At 48.2% G+C, this 19,694-nt stretch overlaps 8 protein-coding genes across 8 annotated transcripts; 5 read left to right on the top strand and 3 right to left on the bottom strand.

Moving 5' to 3' along the window:
* The first annotated feature begins 14 nt into the window (after nt 1-14).
* On the top strand, nt 15-1,255 carry SPPG_03397 (ubiquitin-conjugating enzyme E2 15). The gene is made up of 6 exons (XM_016751666.1): nt 15-217; nt 288-351; nt 415-450; nt 523-665; nt 721-854; nt 923-1,255. Exons 1-6 carry the CDS (start codon nt 166-168, stop codon nt 995-997), a joined length of 504 nt encoding a protein of 167 aa, XP_016609638.1. The 5' UTR covers nt 15-165; the 3' UTR covers nt 998-1,255.
* Nucleotides 1,250-2,980, bottom strand: SPPG_03396 (uncharacterized protein; the record flags this gene model as incomplete). Its single annotated transcript, XM_016751665.1, has 7 exons — nt 1,250-1,508; nt 1,578-1,648; nt 1,711-1,911; nt 2,021-2,101; nt 2,164-2,295; nt 2,356-2,665; nt 2,694-2,980. 7 exons carry the CDS (start codon nt 2,978-2,980, stop codon nt 1,250-1,252), a joined length of 1,341 nt encoding a protein of 446 aa, XP_016609637.1.
* Nucleotides 2,981-5,225, top strand: SPPG_03395 (uncharacterized protein). Its single transcript, XM_016751664.1, has 14 exons — nt 2,981-3,065; nt 3,123-3,145; nt 3,213-3,259; nt 3,318-3,349; nt 3,413-3,505; nt 3,569-3,716; nt 3,791-3,835; nt 3,890-3,981; nt 4,038-4,060; nt 4,116-4,214; nt 4,284-4,411; nt 4,473-4,518; nt 4,587-4,718; nt 4,788-5,225. The coding sequence occupies exons 1-14, from the start codon at nt 3,050-3,052 to the stop codon at nt 5,025-5,027; spliced, it is 1,164 nt and encodes a 387-aa protein (XP_016609636.1). The 5' UTR covers nt 2,981-3,049; the 3' UTR covers nt 5,028-5,225.
* Nucleotides 5,226-5,608: 383 nt separating this feature from the next.
* SPPG_03394 (uncharacterized protein) lies at nt 5,609-7,971 on the top strand. The gene is made up of 9 exons (XM_016751663.1): nt 5,609-5,958; nt 6,025-6,032; nt 6,122-6,224; nt 6,281-6,360; nt 6,426-6,559; nt 6,615-6,703; nt 6,769-7,420; nt 7,479-7,601; nt 7,671-7,971. The coding sequence occupies exons 1-9, from the start codon at nt 5,779-5,781 to the stop codon at nt 7,871-7,873; spliced, it is 1,572 nt and encodes a 523-aa protein (XP_016609635.1). The 5' UTR covers nt 5,609-5,778; the 3' UTR covers nt 7,874-7,971.
* Nucleotides 7,972-8,292: 321 nt separating this feature from the next.
* Nucleotides 8,293-11,574, top strand: SPPG_03393 (uncharacterized protein; the record flags this gene model as incomplete). The annotated part of the gene is made up of 14 exons (XM_016751662.1): nt 8,293-8,310; nt 8,374-8,472; nt 8,531-8,641; nt 8,705-8,740; nt 8,807-8,859; nt 8,914-9,079; nt 9,132-9,301; nt 9,363-9,568; nt 9,626-9,766; nt 9,834-9,971; nt 10,042-10,322; nt 10,400-10,649; nt 10,708-11,258; nt 11,322-11,574. 14 exons carry the CDS (start codon nt 8,293-8,295, stop codon nt 11,505-11,507), a joined length of 2,406 nt encoding a protein of 801 aa, XP_016609634.1. The 3' UTR covers nt 11,508-11,574.
* A 223-nt stretch (nt 11,575-11,797) lies between these two features.
* Nucleotides 11,798-13,456, bottom strand: SPPG_03392 (methionine aminopeptidase, type I; the record flags this gene model as incomplete). The annotated part of the gene is made up of 11 exons (XM_016751661.1): nt 11,798-11,844; nt 11,908-11,928; nt 12,000-12,158; nt 12,215-12,273; nt 12,350-12,499; nt 12,558-12,571; nt 12,639-12,681; nt 12,744-12,755; nt 12,857-12,887; nt 12,965-13,036; nt 13,090-13,456. 11 exons carry the CDS (start codon nt 13,454-13,456, stop codon nt 11,798-11,800), a joined length of 975 nt encoding a protein of 324 aa, XP_016609633.1.
* A 271-nt stretch (nt 13,457-13,727) lies between these two features.
* Nucleotides 13,728-18,840, top strand: SPPG_03391 (uncharacterized protein). The gene is made up of 2 exons (XM_016751660.1): nt 13,728-15,134; nt 15,216-18,840. The coding sequence occupies exons 1-2, from the start codon at nt 13,776-13,778 to the stop codon at nt 18,738-18,740; spliced, it is 4,884 nt and encodes a 1,627-aa protein (XP_016609632.1). The 5' UTR covers nt 13,728-13,775; the 3' UTR covers nt 18,741-18,840.
* On the bottom strand, nt 18,402-19,664 carry SPPG_03390 (small GTP-binding protein domain). Its single transcript, XM_016751659.1, has 4 exons — nt 19,263-19,664; nt 19,076-19,205; nt 18,934-18,989; nt 18,402-18,874 (listed from the first exon to the last, which is right to left on the bottom strand). The coding sequence occupies exons 1-4, from the start codon at nt 19,633-19,635 to the stop codon at nt 18,855-18,857; spliced, it is 579 nt and encodes a 192-aa protein (XP_016609631.1). The 5' UTR covers nt 19,636-19,664; the 3' UTR covers nt 18,402-18,854.
* Nucleotides 19,665-19,694: the final 30 nt, after the last annotated feature.

The following is a 19,694-nucleotide window of genomic DNA, read 5'->3' as shown; positions in this document are numbered from 1 at the left end:
TGATATGAAGCATCGCGTTCACTTGCTGGTCCATGGCACTTTTGAGACCTTTGAGACTCCGAACCCGCAGTTCCTTTTTTGCCCTTTATCCTCTGTCATTGTTGGCTTCTGCAGTTGAATATCTTTTTTAACAACCAAAGTTACGCGCTAGCCAAACTCTGGGATATGGCGAACGACGATTCTCAATCGGCTCTACTTCTGAGAAAGCAGTTGAAAGGTCTTTTGACTGTTGCATTCTAACGGTTTCCGCTGGACTAGACAGCTGACGACTCCATTCCTCTGTGTAGAATTAACCAAGAATCCTGTTGAAGGGTTTTCAGCGGGGTTAGCAGATGATAACATATATGAATGGTATGTGTGTGTTGTGAATGGCTGCTCGCTAGTTGAAAGCAGCTCGACCTCATTCGCCCTTAGGGATGTCATGATGGTCGGCCCCGAAGGCACTCTTTAGTGAGTATTATCCTTGACGGTATTTGTATGCCTATTTCTTCATTTCCTGACCTAGTGAGATCGTTTTTGCAGCGAGGGAGGCTTCTTCAAAGCGCGCCTCTCGTTTCCCACAAATTATCCACAGATGCCCCCTAAGATGAGATTTATCAGCGACATGTGGCATCCAAATGTATATGAGAACGGAGAAGTGTGCATTTCTATACTTCATCCTCCAGGTGTGTGATGTAGAATGTTTACAAAACGTTACCGTACTCATTTGTATACCACCAGGGGATGACAAATGGGGTTATGAGTCAGCATCAGAGAGATGGTTGCCAATCCACACAGTTGAGACTATCGTGTTGTCTGTAATCAGTATGTTATCGGGGCCGAATGACGAATCTCCTGCAAACATTGAAGCGGCTGTGAGTTCTTGAAGTGTCGTAGCGTGACCGACCACAGAGGCGAATCGCTCATGTCCTTTTTTTCTTAGAAACAATGGCGGGAAGATCCGAAAGGTTTCAAACGGCGTGTGCAGAGGACCGTTCGCAAAAGTCTGGAGGATTAGCATATAGCATTCGCGCGCATGCAAGAGGTAGATAGAGCTGCGAGCGGTTTACCCCACCGGCTACGTGTACCGTGGCTGTAGATGTGTTGGCAGTTCAGTGTAATAGCAACGAGCAGTTTTCAATCCAGTTAGATATGTGAAAATGGAGCATGTGTAGCTCAGATGGGATGAGTGATTTACATGAGCTATCTATCTAGCTATCTCTAGAGAGTTCTGAGAATTCCATGCTTAATTTACAACAACAGCACAAATTCATCCACTTGCGACCGCTGTAGATTTTTGCTCTTCAGCGAATATTACCGAATCCGTCGAGACTGTCAAATGAGGATGCTCCTTCATCCGACTGCTCCCTACTCTCACAACCTCCTTCATCTGACTTTGCAACTCAACTCTAATAATCGCGGTCAAGAGCATCAAAGAGAAAGGTACTTCCTGGTCATCGTTAATGTGAAGCCTTATCCAAGAGCTAAGATCTTCCCGCATTCGCTCTGGAGTGGCGTCAGTCGATGGCCTGAAATCACACATTTAAGTACGCAAAATAAAAGGACCTCCCGAACAGCTGATTTCCAGGCAAACTTACAATCCACGCGCCTCGACAGCCCATTTCAGCTCAAGCGGTGTTAGACTCTCTAGCCCTTCCTTCTTAAGTAACTGGATGATAGCTTCGTCAAACATGGATTCTCACGTGAAGCATAATTATGCCGACAGCATACCAGATCGTCACCGCGAATGTAATCTACGTGTTGGCGCAAAACGCGGCGAAGGTAAGGGGCTGGGCCAACACGCCATATACCAAGGTACTTGTTATACGCGCGCAGTTGAGGACCGGTTAGGTTGTCGATGAGAAAGTATTGAGGTTGCGTATGAGCCAAACGGAGGACAAAATCGTCCGAAAGGAAAGCGGATGCCGGCATCTTTGAGAGGTAGGAAAAAGGTATGACGTTTCATTAGATATCAACCCAGACTAGCTAACATATGAATAAGAATGAATTGGCCGACCGCACGCACGTTGGTTCCACGCACCGCTTCGCCCGAATCAACACTCTGCACAGCTGCTGCCGCTAATTTCTTCCTAACTCCCGCAAGACGCTTCCAGCGTGCATCCTGAATGATTACAGCAGATGCACTCAGATTAGGTGTAAATTGGAAAGCACTAATGTTTATACCAGTTGCTCGACTGTAAGACACGTGCTTGGCACTATGCCCCGAATAAGAAGAAAAGGTATCGCTTCGCCCAAGAAGACACAGCAGAACATGAAAGGTATTGCACGCCAGAAGTCTTGCTCATTCTTCTTTACCTGTAGGACAAATCATTAGGGGTTTTCATCCGATATTCAAGAAAGTTTTAATGATCTCACCAAAAAGTATTCCTTTCTTGTCCATTCGTAGCCATTAACCACCTTTCGCTTCTTCAATTCTTTTGCCTCTCGTGTTTCGCGCAGATAATCTCGAGATCCCGTAATAAACTGACGAACCATTTCGCGGGATTTGCGTGCGTATTCTCGTAGTCGGGCTCGAATGCTGTTTTTTTGCGGTTGGGGGGAGGAGGAACTGACTGCTGTTGAAGCCGAAGAAGTGTCCACGTTGGCGGACCGGGGTGCGACAGTAGGTGGGATGGGCCGAGTGGAAATAGACGCATATTGTCTTTTTTGTCCCTCGATTAGCTTACTGTCGGAGGACACGGCAGTAACCCCACATGATCGGTATCTGTTTGGAGGAATTCCAACTGCGAACAGTGTCCTCGGGATGGAGACCCATGGTGATGCTAGCCCAATTGGTCGCTGCAATCTCGCAGTCAACGGCATCGACCGTGCTAACGGCATTGCGAATGAATGCTGTGTGAGTTTGAAACGCCGTCGCAACTGAACTGGTAGGCTCTTGATCGTCATCCAAAAAATCACCCAAAATTTCCGAAATGTTACGTAAGCAACTGATGATGTCACACTCATCCCCCGATCGCTGGTTTTGGTCCGTGACCTCCATGGCAAAGTTCCTGTTGACAAGGCGCTCTTCTTGCTATCTTTCAATGTCCCGTCACTCAAGTTCACGACCATGACGGTACTGACAGGTGCGTCGTGGATGGAAAGATTATTGGATGTATTCCATTTAACCCAGTTGTCCTTAGGTGTTATCGGTATAATCATTGTTGTGAGTGCCAACGCAAAATATAAGACAAGACGTTAGCCTTACAGAAATGAATTGATCGCGATTACAGATCTTCACGTTGCAAGATGTGATATTGACCACACTTTCAATCAGAACGTAAGATTCAAAAAATTCACGGTTTGACGCTAGGCACTCATGCTGGGGGTATTGTCAGATCTGGGCCTATTACAAAAGTTCTGATACGAGGTGCGTTTGCGATGTGTCTACATACTGCAAGGTGTTTTGACTCAAGGATAGTCTGGTGAGCAGCCATTGGAGAATTGAGGCATCTTGTGCGGACGACCGCTCGGAGTCAATGGTTTGCGCATCATGTTATGCGATTTTTGGGGCTCTTAAGCCTGAGTAAAGCCTCCCATATCCTGTGGGATGTAAGGATGCCTGGAATAATATCTTCTCTCACGTTAGTAATGACCATCGTGGTGTGGTTCGCTCTCATTTGGACTGGATTCACTTTCCTCTTCTCGTGGCTGGACGACGCGGTGATCTCAGATAGCGACGGAAGGCCCGCCGATATTGGCGAATTGATCTATTATACCGGATTCTGTCTGTTCACGTACGTCATCTTTCGAGGAGTTTGAGGTATACATTTTGTGTCCTTACGACATTTTGACTGTAATTCCACTACAGTGTGGGGATGGGTGATCTGCGACCTAACCCGAAATATAAGATATTGTATGGTCAAAGGCAAATGTTACACATCTCAATGCCGTAACTGACGTATGACAGTGAGATATTGACAACGGTATGCAGTGGCGTTGGCTACCTGTTAGTGTCTGTGGCGTCAACGTACGTCTTTATGGCAGTCCAAGCAGCCGCAGGTATGCCTTATGTCTCTAACATTGTAGCTTTGTTTGATATTAATTTCTGGATAAAGCGTCTCGTGTTTTTGGCTCAAAGGTATGCGTAGAATGATGCAGGATCTCCGCACAGGTGGTTTCTCACCCATCCATAGTTGAGCTGGATGGGAGGAACCCCGAACGACATTCTGATATGCTCCTGGAACGGCGAAAGTTTTGATGGATTGGAAAATCTACTTAGTGGCCAAGTTCGGGTACGTGGATATAATCCTGATGTAGGTACTATGTCCTCCAATTTCAACTAACCCTTATGCCCTTGTAAGCGTCTCTGCCATGAAGCCCAAAAGCATAAGGTCTTTCCTGTCCTCTTCAATAATCATAACCTCGAGATCATGTCGTTCGCTCCCCCGCGCATCGCGGCATTGGATGAGACCCTGACCATTCTCTTCTGGTGAGCTATTCATAGATGTTGCGGCCAGACAAAGCATGTCGTGCGTTAACCTCAAATGTAGGGCAATCCCTCCGGAAATGCGGCCTGATCATCTGACGCTGGCATCGGTATCGTCAGACGTCTTTTAACAATATAAGCTGGGCTCTTCCACTCACCGCCGCTTTCGAATTTATAGATACGCAATGGCGTAACGCTCTATCTTGAAGCATTCAATCGCCACCATGCGGTGAGAAATAACGTTATGCCTCCGCCGTTACCGGATCTGGATGAGCTCCGTAGATGTGGTATACCAGTGAAAAGCAATGAAGTGGGTCGCAGCATATCTTTTCACGCCACAGAGCCTCTGTCGCTAATCTGATTTTGATTTTCGCAAAAGGAATTTGCGGAGATAATGCGTCAGAATCAGGCACTGACACTTAGACGTATTAAGTTGAAAGCATTAGTTGAATCTACTGGTCGCGAATGGGCAGACGTTTTGCATTGGAAGATAGACTTAATTGCCGGGTTGAAAGGGGAACTGGGAAGCGGCGCAATGGTTAAGGCGATGACAGATGATGAGGCGTTCGTGGAGACGGTGCGTGAGGAGGAAGAGGAAGAGGCAGAGTCTCCGGTTTAGAATGTGTTTCTTCAGAAGATGGGTCGGATCAGGCCGTCCGTGCACTGCTGTGCTAAATCTGTACTCTAAATCTTTACCCCCTTAGTTTGGCCTTGTCCAGATTGGATACATTAGTATCTTAGCAGCGTTGTTGGAACAATAGTCATTTAGATTTCGTTACTTAAGAATGCCATTTCGGTTGCGTAGTTTTAAAACCGCGATGCCTTTGCACACTTTGCAAATTTAAGCTAAACAACTTGTAAAAGCGCTTTTAGACATGCAATCTTCCACCCCAAACGATATTGCGATAATAATCCAAGTAATTGGAAGCATGTTAGATAGATTTAACATATTTATACGTAGCTTCGGGGCGTGGATGCCTGGGCGAAGCATCTTGAACCAATAATGTCTGACATACGCCCTCACACCGTCCAGTGAAATGCATAGTAGACTGAAGACACATTCTGCGTCTGCTCGGCTCTTGGTGGCCTGTTCGCCAAGCAGCACGCCCGGTTCGTTTGTATCACACGATCATTGACCTGACGTACATAGTGTAGCTCCAAAAGCTGCATAGCTGTCCCTGATGCTCCGGGGAAACCACTGTTTCTTCCGCGGAAGGCTGGAATTCCTTCGTCTCGCCTCCTCTGAGTACACCCTCGATTCTGGTGCAATTGACATACAAGCGAATATCGTATAAGAAGGTCCAACTGGGTTTGCGCAGTGTTCATCTTGCTACATTTCCCAGTGGAGTTACTAAATCTTTGGCATTGAAATGAAATCATCTACTTCTGTCCTGTCCTTCCCTTTTGCAGTTGAGACTGCCACGACCAGCATCCTAATCGCAGCTTTTGCGCTGCTCATCACAGGTGTTACCCCTATTGCCGTCATCTTGGGGGCAGCTGGGGCGACGTTATTGTATTTTGCCTCTGTGGTTCGCTCGGGGCCTCCCAAGGTATGTCAATGTGCCTTGTCCCATTAACTTTCAAACATCTCGATCACACGCTTTATTTCATGACAGGTTACTGGGTATGGCGTCCTTTATACAGTTGCTTTACAATGCTGATATTATGAATCATTGATGGCTGTTGTTTGAATTTGAATGACCTTTCTTCTAGTTTTCCTATCGTTGGCGCTGTCGATTTCTTTACTCGTCGTTACGATTTCTTAACAGAAAACCGCCGCAAGTATGGTAACATTTTCGAGTTTAACTTGCTGCAGGTGGGCCAAGTAGCAATGGCGCTCAACTCGTTTCCGCGCTGACCATTTGCACGCAGCATCGTGTCTTTGCCCTAGGCGGCGCCTCTGCGAGAGTACAATACTTCTCAAACCATACTCAGCTGAATTTCACAGAAGGGTATGGACAAAGCAGCATTTATAGTCAAAACACTTTCGCAAAACGAGTCTAAGTCGAATGTTAAGATATAAAGTCCTATTCGGCGGTGTCCCCGTCGTTACCAAAGAGGCCGTTGGCACAGCTGAGGCCCCCGCCAATATGCCACAGTTCAACAAGCGATTGCTGGCCCTCATTGCCAAGAAAGAAAGGCTTGCAGAGGGTACGAATTGGCGCGATAATTGGAAGTAAGCGAGAAATGTTGAAATATGAAACAGGTCTCCCGGTCATGCTCAGCGACATATCGAAGGAAATGGCGAAGTGGGGACGTGAGGGTGTGATGGATCCGTTTGTTGACGTATACGGTGTAAGTCAACCAGTGAAAATCATAAACGCAACAACCACTTGGGACCTAAAGCAGTACCAATGCAGCTCGTGTTCAAGTTAACCTGTCGGATGTTGGGTTGCCGCGAGATCGCTGAGGATGAGGGGAAGATTGCACACCTAACCAAATTATACTGGGATATGGAAGCAGGATCCGGCGTCCTGCCAGTGCTCTTTCCCTGGTTTCCGTCCCAAGCAAAGAAGCGGCATGAAGCCGCCAGCATGGAGCTTTTTAAACTCGTGATCGGAGTGATCGAAACCAGGCGAGCACTTGGCACTAAGGAAAACGATGCCGTGCAATTTCTCATGGACTCTGGTGATTCCAACGTTGATATTGCGCAATTTGTCATGGGCAGCTTATTCGCCGGAATAATCAATACCGGCATCAACTCTGCCTGGCTGCTTCTTCAAGTTGCTCAGAAACCTGTTTGGAGAGAACGTGTTCTAGGGGAACTCCGGGATCTGGTTATCCGCTACAACTACAACGGAGATGAGACGGTCCAGATAACTTCATTGAATGAGGAATTGACTAAACTACCTTTGGATTCATGGGAGGACGGACTGCCAGTGCTCGAAAAATGCTTGAGAGAAGTAGTGCGCATGACTCTTACAGGTGCCACGTTGCGCAGGGTGATGGCGAAAGGCTTCGTTGTCGACGGCTACGAGCTCCCCCTCGGCTCATTTGTCACCTATTCTCCAGGTATTGGCAGATTTCAGTTAGCTACTGGCAACGCGAGGTCTGATGATCAATATACTAGGGGATGCGCACTTTAATCCACAAAATTATAGTCGCCCATTCGACTTCGACCCTGAGCGGTATGATCCCCCTCGCTTGGAGGACAAGAATGGTGAACCGTTTGCCTTTTTAGGCTGGGGAGCTGGTAAGGCTTTTTCAACCACGCAGTTTGAATGAGCTCTATCATGTTTACTTATATCCGCGTCTTTTGAAGGTCGCCACCCGTGCCTTGGGATGCGCTTCGCGAAGCTTGAAATGAAGATAATCTGTGCTCTAGCGCTCGCAAACTACGAGTTTGCTGTAGCTGATGCCAATGGCAAAGTATTGGTGGGTGCGGAATTACCTGAGCCGAATCGCAATAACATCCACACCCAGAGGCCCGCTAAGCCAGTCTACATGCGGTACAATAAGATCTGATAACCATGATGTTCCTGTTAAAGGCTGGCAATGATATGATCTAGCGACTTTTGATTGTAATACCCTTTTGAAAATACTTTAAAGTAGTAAATAAGCGCTTTGGGGGACCCTCCAGGTTATGATTACGCCAGTGGCAAAGTGGCGGCTTCCAGCGTGCGTTGGTTTTTTCCCACGCCAGGTCACTTTGCCCGTCCGAACATTTCGTGGCGAATCGAACTCCACTTCCGTTAGAAATCCGATACTAGGATTGCTCTTGTTGTTGCTAAAGTGATAAAAGTTCCCCAAAATTGACCCTAGGTTGATCACACGTCCAGCTACCATCGTGGGATTGCCATCTCGGCATTTTGCGACAGGGATATCATCCTGCTCCTCCCGCCTTACAGTACCATCAAAGTTATTGAAGGCCTACAGTAAAGAGAATGACCCTCCAGGTTCATGTAAGCATCCCCCATCCGCGTTCTTAAGAGGAAGCGCAACGGGAGAGCTCAGACTTTTCCCAGCGCCCAAAGCAAGAGCTTCAAATAGCGCCCACGGCTCAGCAGTCTCTAAATCTGGTGAGAAATCTGCTCGGTACAACGATTGGGGCTATCACATATTTGGTGTGTTGCGAACTCTCTCCACCCTCTCTGCAAGTTGCATATTTACACATCCACCAAGCGCGGACTTTTCCCAGAGGACAACTTCAAGGATACCAGTATGGGTGGGCTAGCCCTCAAAAGCCTTGTTCGTGACTTTTCTGTGGAAGCTGACGAGCTCATGGACTGGCTGGTACGGATGCACTTGATTGCCGGTGATGCCAAGCATCCAACCCTTTTCGGCAATATGATCTAGGAACGAGGTTGCTTTGATGCTTTGGAAAAGCAATATGTAAGACACTATACTACTTCAAACACAGTCGGCTACGATTTCATTGTTAACATAATACGTTCCTAGTTAAAGACAATGATATTCGGCATCTACCTCTCTCCGGATAACCCCGACCAACTGTAAGTCCATTGGTCCAAAGAGTGAGAGAGTGATCAGATCTAATCATGTGGCAGCGTGGAAGCATATACCTTTGGGTTTTCCTACCCAGAGAAAGACCAGTGGTGTATAACCATCGATTCGAATGGCAAGCAAGCATTTCGCTTGAGGACTAGAGGGGAGATTATGAAAGCCACTTCTGACATGCTCCGCCGTCTGCTGATTCTGACGCAAACTCTTCGGGTTAGTATCTGGCTTCAACCTGAACGGAAGTCTTTATTGAATGCTCGTACAGCCCTTGCCGGAAAATGCCTATATTACCATGAGACTATTTTACTACGACGATGTCACGCCAGCGGAATATGAGCCACCATTCTTCAGAGCGGGTGACAATGATGAGAAGTTTTATTTTGCTCATCGTCCTGAGAAGATAAAAATTGGCCAGGTTGAGACCCCACATCACGCGTAAGGATAACTAGCCATGCTGTACATGACCCAGAGTGACTAAAGTACATATTCTATTAAGCTTGAATTTGCATGTTCAAACAGCATCCGACGGCATTGAGCCGACGACCGAGGATTTACAGTGCGACGACATTCATGAAGGATCAATTGATATGGAGTCACCGTTAGAGACACACGTGGAGGGTACCATTCTCGAGCCTGAAGATATGTCATGCCCTCTATTGAACGTGACAGAGAAAATGGAACAGATGGTGATTCAGGAAGAAGGTAGAGAGCATTTCTTGTGGCGGTTTCCTATTTCATATTTTTACAGTCTGCCTCCAGAACATGAGAAGAACTCGCAGAGTATGGATATCGACGTGCAAATACTTGTAAATGGCGAACTACCAGACAGGGAAGTGGGAAAGATTCTAGCAAATGCCAAAATTGAACCGCAGGTCATAAATGTTACGATGGATGATAATGGTGGGCGCTTGTGGCATTAGTAGGGTGCAAGAACTTTCCGGCTAAATGTCGTTTTCAAATCCCTTAGGTGATGACACTCAAGATCTTGTAAACCGCCTACGGGATGGGATCAATGTTCCGAATAGCCATAGCAATCTCAGCCGTATGCCATCTCAGGCAGATTCATGTTTCAGCGAAGGTGAATCCATCGATCTAGCAATGGAAGGTAACATCAATATTGCGCCAACAAGTGCTGTGCACGATAACCCTATGGGGCTTATTATTATACACCACAGAAGCAAAGGAGTCATTTCTGGATGTTTCCAGAACCGGTCAAAGCGAGGCGGCGGATCTTGGTATATGTCAGGTAGCCGCTGTTCCCGATGCCGTCAGCACCACTGAGGTGGATGAAGATGCGAAAGCAGTTGCAGCAGAAGAATACAACGGCGAGAAGGACCGAGTCAGTGAAGATGCTTCGAAAAACCTGGATTTGTCAACAGATGAGAAAGCGGGCAACTCCAACCATACCGACGCGGATGATGAAGGAGTGCTTGATTGTCCATGCGGCGTTGATAAGGTACATCTTCAGTCTGTCGGTGCAAAATTGTCTCAGCATGGCAGCTGCTGTAACCGCCTATCTGTATATATTTGTAGGAGGACTTCGATTTGATTTTCTGTGGACGCTGCAAAAAATGGGGCCACCTTATGTGCTTCGGCTTCACGTCCCTGAAAGACAAGCGGATCCCCAAAAACCATCTGTGTTATGCTTGTCTCAACGATTTAAGCACGGACGGTACCCAATACAATTTGGAGCAAGTCGCGGAAGTTGCTTTGTTCCGTCGTGGACTATACATTGCATGGACTGAAGGAATTCCTACGATAGCTCAGTTTGCTGTGGAGCTAGGTAGGTATCGCTTAATCATGTGGCGGGAGTTTTGCTGACGTCGTCGAATGGATTGTAGGTGTGGATATCTCTTTAGCTAAGCAGATCGTGTTAAGGTTGCAAAAGGAGGGTTTCGTTACAGATGTAAAGCCTGCAGGAAAACCCAAAAAGAGAGGCAAGAAGGGGACCGAAGACACACGCTCGCACCACTATCAGGTGTTGAAAACACCCAAGCTCTGCGGACATTTCCAACGGTGGTTTTCAAAAATGTTTTTACCTAAAGAGCGCCAACAAACGGGCGATGTCCCGAGCTCCCGTAACCCAGATGTTGAAGAAAAAGACCCTGGAAGTCCGGTGATCGAAAGGACTAAGAGCATGACCCCGCTTCTTTCTCCGCCGGCCACAGTGCGGAAGGCAACTCCGAGAGGTGCTGTGACCCCACAGACACCTCGTCGCGTCACTCGTTCAATGTCACGCTCCTCGTCTATTGGGATCGAAACTGTGGATATTACACCCTTTCAGGCAAGCGGTTACCAGATCCCCACGCCCGCAACAAAATCAACAGGAAAAGTCCGACAAATGCAGCAGGTAGCAAGTGGTCAGGATGTCAAGCGCAAATTTCTGGAAAAGGTATTTTAGTGAGCAGTACGGGATAGGTTATTCTCGACATGACATTTTCCGCGCCATCCGTAGTTTGGGGAACCATCCCAGCGGCAACTGACAGGATTTCTGAGTTCTCAAGAGCTCAGCGAAGAAGCGCAACCTATTCCCGTCAAGAGGCCTGTGGACACTCGAAATGGGCCATTCGGAGAAAACGCTGCATCTGCAAGAAAGAAGCGGAAAGTATCTGTCGTGACACGCGGCATCGCGGTGCTGTGAAATCAGGATAGGATTGTGAATGACCTTATCGTTGCAAACGTGACTACACTATTGCATTGGAATCCTATTACTGCCCTATTCCTGTTGCGCTCGCCTGTGCATGACACGCATCAAAATTGACTACATAAGCTTAATTAATTTTATGTAGACTTAAATTAGATCAATTCTTTTCCGATCAACGAAGGGTACTGTATGGAGTTCACTGTGTGCTTTAATTCAAAAGCGTTGTCGTCGCACCAAAGTCTCTAAGAAATGATCCCGAGGGTCCCGTTCCGTCCGGCTCCCACTTTTCAAGTCAGAATCTCCACACCGTCACGCACGATAAGGACAGTATGCTCTGGTGAAAAGAGTATTCGTAAGCGGGTAGAGGCGCGGTAAATACCGTTAGTCCAGGACCTACCAAACTGTGCAGAACGCCCGCCTTTTCCACAATTTCAAAGACATCAGATACTCAACCTCAGGCATTCGTTGCTTTGAATCGAAAACACTGACCATCTTGAGTAACCACCGTCCAGTTGTCTGGCCATTTGACATATTCCGCAGTTCCCTGACACAACATTGGCTCAATGGTGAATGTCATTCCTTCCTCCATGATGCCAGGTTCATTGTTTTCATAATGGAAGATCATTGGTGGTTCGTGGAACTGCCGTCCTTTGATAGATAGTTCAGTGCACTTGTTTGACAGTTGGGCAAACAAGGACACCCACCTATTCCGTGACCACAGAAATCCCGACTACTAGAGTATCCTTTCCTTCGGGCGTATTCACTAATAGCGATAAAATAAATAAGACGTCAAGGTTGCCCGGAACGGTACAGATTGCGTGCCTGCCGACTACGCTTACCTGATGACCTTTCCAATCATACTAAGTGGTACTCCCGGCTTGCAAACATTAATTGCAATCTCCATTGCCTCCTTCGTTGCCAAAGTCAGTAGTGCACCTTTTTCATCAACGTCACCGATGAGCACAGTTTCGCTGGTATCGCCATGAAATCTGATTCCGAAGCGTTGGATGTAATTTTGGAAAAGGAAAAAAGAGCGAAAGCGCCTACCCATCCAAATACACCTGCAATGCAGACAAAAATGTTCGTTTTCTACGCGCTAAATGGAAAACGAAGTGTACATATACCAACCGTTACGTCGAAGTTGACAAGATCACCGTCTTTCAATGCCCGCCTACATGTATGAGCAAGTGAGTCAAATCTGAATGGGATCTCCAACTCCTGCTTTAGGCTTACGTATCTGGAATCCTGATTGACGTCGAAGAATTGACCAAGGAACAGTGAGCTAATTTCACCAGGTTGTATGACGGCATCCAATAGGGTGAGCTACAGGTCAGCCCGGGTCTTACCCGTGGCATATAACGTTGTTGATGGATGTACCTGATGAACGCAAGTTAACACAGGACACCTGACGAAGAGTTCTAGTGACAGCTCATTGATAATTGGTTGACCCATACATATTGATTTTGGAAAGCCAATGTAGCCTAATGGGCTAGGATATGCACCATGTTTTATGATCTCCTCGTGAACTTATATCGGTGAGGGCGATGACCTACTGTTTAGCGGCAGACAATAAACCAACCTATCCTATCGATATCAGCAGTTGTCGTCCCAACAGTTGCTAAACTCTTTCCTAGTGCAAGTATGTGCCGGGCGAGTTTGCAAGCTTTCCGCACCCCTTCCAGTTCTTCTCCGGCTTTCAGGTGCGGCTTGCTCAAGAAAACTGTCGGCTGGCCTGTTTCAGGATCATATTCTGGTCTGGGAATAGCTGCTGGCACATGAAGACGTTCTTGTCGTAGTACGTCACCATTCAGGTTTGCTGGTGAAGGAAGTATCAATTCGTAGGTGCCAAACTTGGCCAGACGCTGGGCCTGAGGGAGCAGTATGACACGGCGGCGAAGGCAGGCCGCGGTGGACGAAAACCCCCGTTGGGAGGCTTTTTGAAGCATCCACCTTTGGCAAGTCCTACTAGCTGAAAACTTCCACCCTAATGAATGCAACGATGTCCTCATCGGTTTAAGATGCGAGCTGAGGCAGCAGAATATCCAACTTCAAATTGAAACATGGCCTGCATACCCATTACCAACTTGGGTTCTGAAGTTTGCCCTTCTCATCATTAACGTTTGGTCAACTTGTAATCTAATGGTGGCACAGCGTGGCACAGTCGTCGTCGGGGGTACACTGGTGATGAGCTCACGCCCCGTTACCCTTTTGTTGTTTTTCGCACCTCATCTTCTCCCCGCCTGCTTGCGAGCAGATTCCACTAGCATGCAGGATATTCCAGGTGACCAGTTTGTTCGGAGCCTTGCTGCACATATTCGGGAGCATGGGCCAAGCATATTGGCGTCAGCTCGGCAATTAGTAGAGGCTTTGGACGACGGCTTGCCAGGAACTCCACAATACCGAAGACGTCGGCAAAGCTTAGACATACATAATACCGACGATAGTAAGGCAGCCACAAATGATGCTGACCCATCATCCCAAGCATCGTCCATTACCGCTCTTGCCTCAGTGTTCTCAGCGTTTGGTTTCGGAACGTCGTCTACTTCTGCAAAAGACCGTGACACACTATCTGCAGCTACTGGAGAAAATGGGATGCGAACGTCCTTTGCCATGGACCCTTATCACCTAGCCTATCTGAATGTATTGTTCCGGAATTCGTCTGATATAAAAGACTACTTGGCTACTCGAACGACTGGCCCACAACCACCAATACCATCTCAATCTACTATAGCCCCATCAATACCGTCATCTACGCAAGGTAGCTCGTATTTGTCCCTTATATGGTCGGGAACATCCAATACGGCAAGTCCATCTTCGATCACTACGGTCGAGGAGGACACCCTTTATCTCTACAAATTTTTCGAAACTCTTTCTCTCCTCCGAATAGCGCCCGTTCGCCGTAATAACATCGAGGGATTCGACCCACCTTCATCCTCATGTGTGGATCTGACTCCTTTTAGCTCATTGGTTGCAATTGAATTGGATGCAACAAATCCTCGCGTGATAGGCTGCTGGGGTCAAGTGAGGGAAATGTTGCGGTCGTTGACATGTCGATACGCTTTGACTAATTCTGAAGATCTCGTGGCCGCCCTGGAGGTGGAAGTCAAAGAGGATGGCCCGATTGCAGATTCGGAGGCACTTGATATTGTGACTAGGTCAAATCGACCGACTCGAAGGAAGTCATCTTATTCACATGTTGATGATGACAACCCTAGTGCCCGTTTACCGCTGTTGACTCATTTGAACCTACCTGGCAATTCGCTCCAGGCAGTCCCTTCAAGCCTCATCTCGCATATCCCACGATGTACCCATGTTGACTTATCGTCCAACGCGCTCACCGTTGTTCCTCCTGCTTTATCTGCTCTAGCCGAATTGTCCTACGTCGATCTTTCGGGGAATCGTATCACGTCCTTGTCCGGGGCAGAAGATCGATTACGAAATGTTACGTCACTGCTGTTGAAAGCCAACGCACTGGAGAATCTCTTAGGCGTCGAGAGTTTGGCAAGACTGAGAACATTGAACGTAGCGGAAAATAAAATTTGGGACGTGTATGAAGTGGGGAGATTAGCTTCTCTTATGGATGTTGATGAGATCTGGATTGCAGATAACCCTTTAACCAAGTTGGTTAGTATCCTAACTGCAATTTCCTAGTTTGGGGAAGCCTGGCATTTTCTGATCGCTTTGTCTTTCCTATGGGACAATCAGCCGAATTACCGTACGAATATCTTCACTTATTTCAAGTCTCGTGCCTTGGGCTTACTGCTCGATGGCGTTCCGCCGTCCGCTGCCGAGAAGAAAGTCATCAAAGCGAACCTAACTGTTGCAGCAGTCCCCTCTCAACATCGCTCTCCACCGCCGGTACGGGTTTCGGGCGGAAAGACCAGATCTGTTCTGTCCCGAGATAACTCAGAGAGCGTAATCGACGACGACCTAAGAAGTCGAGCTAGCGACTTGCCATCGCTACTGTCAGAGAAGACTGGCAGGAAGGTTGGGAAGAAGAAACGGAGGCCGGGGAAATCAAAGGTCCACAATGGAAATCTCAAAACCCCGCAAATGGAGCTCCCTAGTACATCACCAACAGCAGGGGAGGAAATTCCGTCAATTTCTCTCTCGCCTGGCCCGTCAAGGCGGGTTCAACGCTTTGCAGAGATTGAAAAAACAATTGAGGCTAGTAGTATCATAATAACTGACGATAAGCCAATCGTCGACTCGGCGGATCTGGTCGTGAACAGGGCTGGGAAAAAATCAGGCAAAGGAAAATCAACCAGTGGCCACAAGACACGGAAGCTCAAGGAAAATGGGGAGTCAAGAGCTCAAACGAGCATGTCCATATTATCTGCTCAAGGGGACGGCATGTCATCGATTGGATCGCCCGTAACATCGCCAAATATAACCCCTTCCCCAATTGTCACGCCGACTCTAAGTCACTTATCCCTGTCGGAGGCATTAGAGTTTTCCGAGACGCCTGCGGTTGGGCGCGAGGGCCCAAAAGCATCAAATACAGAATTGCATACGCCACCGACCGACACCGTACTGCCTGCAACAGCATCACCTCAAGATGTACTGCATATCCATGATAACGGGGCCACTCTTTTACCAGAAACTTCCGCACAGCCCCGCGTTGCCTCGCCGGTGCCGCCAAAGCCGGTCACCCCTCTACCGCGTCTTGAACCGGTCCCCACTGTTGGCACTCATATAGCAAATATTGGACCGTATCGTCGACTCTTTGATCATGGGCGGGCGGTCGGTGACACGGCTTCAGTCCGGAGTGGAGCAACGAATGGAAACGTGAAATGGCTGGCACTAGCACCCAACGAAGGACCTACCAAATTACAATCAGAGCCACCGGCCCAAGCATTCTCTGTGCGCCGCACTGCTTCTGGGCCAGATGTTGAGGCAGGTTCAAGGGACGAATTTCAGGGAGTCAAGAGTTACCATCCCCATGGTGCTAAAGACGATGTAATGACAGGGAAAAAAGGGCGCATACAATCAAATTTACCGTCACTTGGCTTAGGGGACCGGTTTGTTACTCTAGCGGAAGGGGAGAAAGCCAAAGTGAAGATGTTGAGTGCGGGGGCTACTACCGCAGCAAAAGTTGCTAGTTTCAGTCCTCCTCCACCACCACCACTTATACTTTCTCGTCCCTTGCGTTCCAATACTTCACCCTCTGTATCAACTCGAAGCGGTGGGCGATCTTTTGCTACTGCACCTGCGTATGGGCGAGTAGGCGGCGTGGCCCGATCGGTTGCAGGATCGGGGGTCACTTGCGCGTCCATGCCAGCATGGATGGCATCGGGTCAAGGACCGGGAGGCCATCAAGTCCCGAGTGCCCCGACGATACCATTCATCACCTTGACGAATTCCTTGAAGCTCCACTTGGTCCTCAATGTCTTGAGGGATGGGGACGAAGAGAAGTGCCTGTGCTGGATACCCGCATCGTGCGTTGTGCAAATACCGAATGATATCAGTCGGATCAAAACCCGACAAACAGGGTGGTTTACATCCATCACTGGGGATCACGAATTGTGGAGAGCGCCGACATACATACCCGCCCAGCGTCCATGTTATGTGCTGCTAACTAACCGGCGACTATATATCTTTGAGCCAAAGTTTCGCTTTCCCTTCACCGGCAATAAGAACCAAGATGCGCAAGAAACCCGATATGATTCAGATATTTCGTCTTTATTGCGGCTCGTGCGGTGTGTGCGGCTCAAAGGTATCCCTCGGATCGACGTTGGTCCCAATCAACAATATTTCGTTGTTCGCTACTATGTTCGTGCTGGCCCGCCCGCTAGCAGTGGAGGCGGAGGCTTTGGAAGCGGTGTGCACCCCATAGGGCCAGGTGGCATGGGACCAGGTGAATCCAGCCGCTATGGAGATGGTGGACAGTGGGAGAGCGTGGTGGTGGTTACTAGGGATAAGGATACTACCGCAGGCTTTCTCAATGCGTTCGTTCAGTGTTTGCGAGATGATTCAGGTGATGAGGAAGGACTCAACGTTATTAACCAGAATGTAGAATGGGCTTTACTGGATATTAAAGAACAGGTGCTGGCACGGAGGGGAAAGAAAGAAGCAGGTTATCCTTTCGAGTGGCTCTCGGCGAGGGCAGGCGACAAAATTAGTATCACTTCAAGCGGAGGATGGCTCGGAAGAGTATTGCTAGGGAAACGTGAAGTAGATGAGACAGCTCACTCACGGCTATACGCTTCCCCATCTTCCACGAACACGTTGGTCACATCGTTGCTTACGGACGAGGACGAGGATCCCGCTCTAAATGTCATCGGATCAGTTCAAGACAACAAAACTCCTGCTGATTTCCTGAAGACATACCTCCTAGTTGGTTTGTTAACTGTCATACATCCAGTATCCGCCTCTTCTCTCCCAGCTATTGCGGTGCACCCATTGACACTGGCAGCTACGAACGAGTTTATATACCTATTTGTGGAGCGACACGACGTATGGCCTCCGGTTATTTTCCCACCGGAAACGAATGTTCCACAATGGGTAAACGAATCGGTGAACTCACGCTCCTACGCGAAAACATCCGATGATATGAAAGGACTCATCAGCGATGCGGTAGGAATGGTGTCGCGTGTCATAGATATTGGAAAGGTGGACAACGTGGTACGCTGCGAGCGATGGCGAACGTGGAGATGGAACGGTACTGGAAGGGGGGAAGGGGATGTTGTACAGAATGGTTATGTGGGGGTTTGGAGAAAAGGGAAACGCCGAGATTTCGCTGGGAGGGGAAGGACACGGGAATGGACATGGGGTAGAGAATCAGAGGAGGTGGAAGGAAATACGGCTGGATGGGGATGGTGGGTCAGAATTGTGTTCGGCGACCGAAAGTTTCCGAGTGTGGACGAGGCCTCAACTGAGCAGAAGAGCGCTCCCCAGGCAGGCGAGGATTTAACTACAGAGTCGATGGCTATGCCCAATAGACCACCCTCGACCACCGCGCCTACCCCTCCCAATGAACGCTACTGGGACTTGGTTTTCAGATCCCTTGAGGGCGCCAACGAGCTTCTCGACTTTCTCAGAGATGCCCGAGGAGTTAAGGCCGACATTGATTACGACCAGAATTTTGTCGTTCGCGAAGACATAATAGAAGCCGACGCCCCCGGGAAAAGTAGTGGCGAATCTCACAATGCTTTTGGGCCACCACATATGGAATCGCGTGATCATAGAGTGCGAGAGGATGGTGTGGAATTTGTCCTAGGGGACGATTAGATACGTAATGTTTGTGCTTGCCTGTTATAAATCACGTAAACTCATTGGGGTTAGAGCCTCATCTTGTACAATATATCTTCGATCATGTTTTCGTATCTGATTCCGCTTGCCAGGTTATCGTTCTTTAAGCTGACCTATCAACTAACGTGAGCTGGTCGTGTATAGATGACAGTGTCCTCATCACCAAAGGTACCTGCCAACCATTCGAGCCCTCTATTTAGTCCTTCTCCATTCACGGCACTTGATGCACTGTAAAGATGCCCAGCCATGCCACATCAATCCAATTGAACTTAGTACGAGGAAGCTTTAATTCAAGACCACACAAGGACACCCACACAATGTTCCAATTACGGTCCCTGATTTCCTCTAATCCCAACGCGGCAATGCATTCTTGCGGTGTCAGAGAACCCTCCAGATCCATTTTATTGGCAAAAAAGACTATGGGAATCTTCTTTTGCTGCAAAGCTGGAGGGTGGAGTCAGCCATTTTTGGGGTGAATCTAAGTTTGCCAAAATAGGCCACCTTTATGACTCAAAACACTCCATAATTCTTCACGAACCACCGCCATCCTTTCCTTATCCCCAGCATCCAAAACCCAGACTAGTCCATCCGTGTCATCATAGTAATGTTTCCAAAGCTCTCGATATCGGCCCTGTCCCGACATGTCAAAGACAGTAAAGTTCAAGTTCTCGTAGTCAAATTTCTCCAAGGAAAAGCCGACGGTCGGAACAATGGGGGGCGGCGAGGTTGGAGAGGGGGCTGCAGGTACTGATGATGCACGAATGAAGTGAGCGATGATGGTCGTTTTGCCGCTGTTGTCGAGGCCGAGTATGAGAATTGAGACCCTCCGACGGACGATCCCGAGGGTTGTTAAGAATGCTGTCCAGAATCCCATGTTGGCAATAAGGAAGACGAGCGGGTCCGGGATCCGTGAACGACGGGAGGACTATGAAC

The sequence above is a fragment of the Spizellomyces punctatus genome (genome assembly GCF_000182565.1).
Source record: "Spizellomyces punctatus DAOM BR117 chromosome Unknown supercont1.5, whole genome shotgun sequence".
In the NCBI taxonomy this organism is placed as follows: Eukaryota; Fungi; Chytridiomycota; class Chytridiomycetes; order Spizellomycetales; family Spizellomycetaceae; genus Spizellomyces; species Spizellomyces punctatus.
Note: the sequence above shows the minus strand (reverse complement) of the source record. Positions and strands in the feature narration are given on the sequence as shown.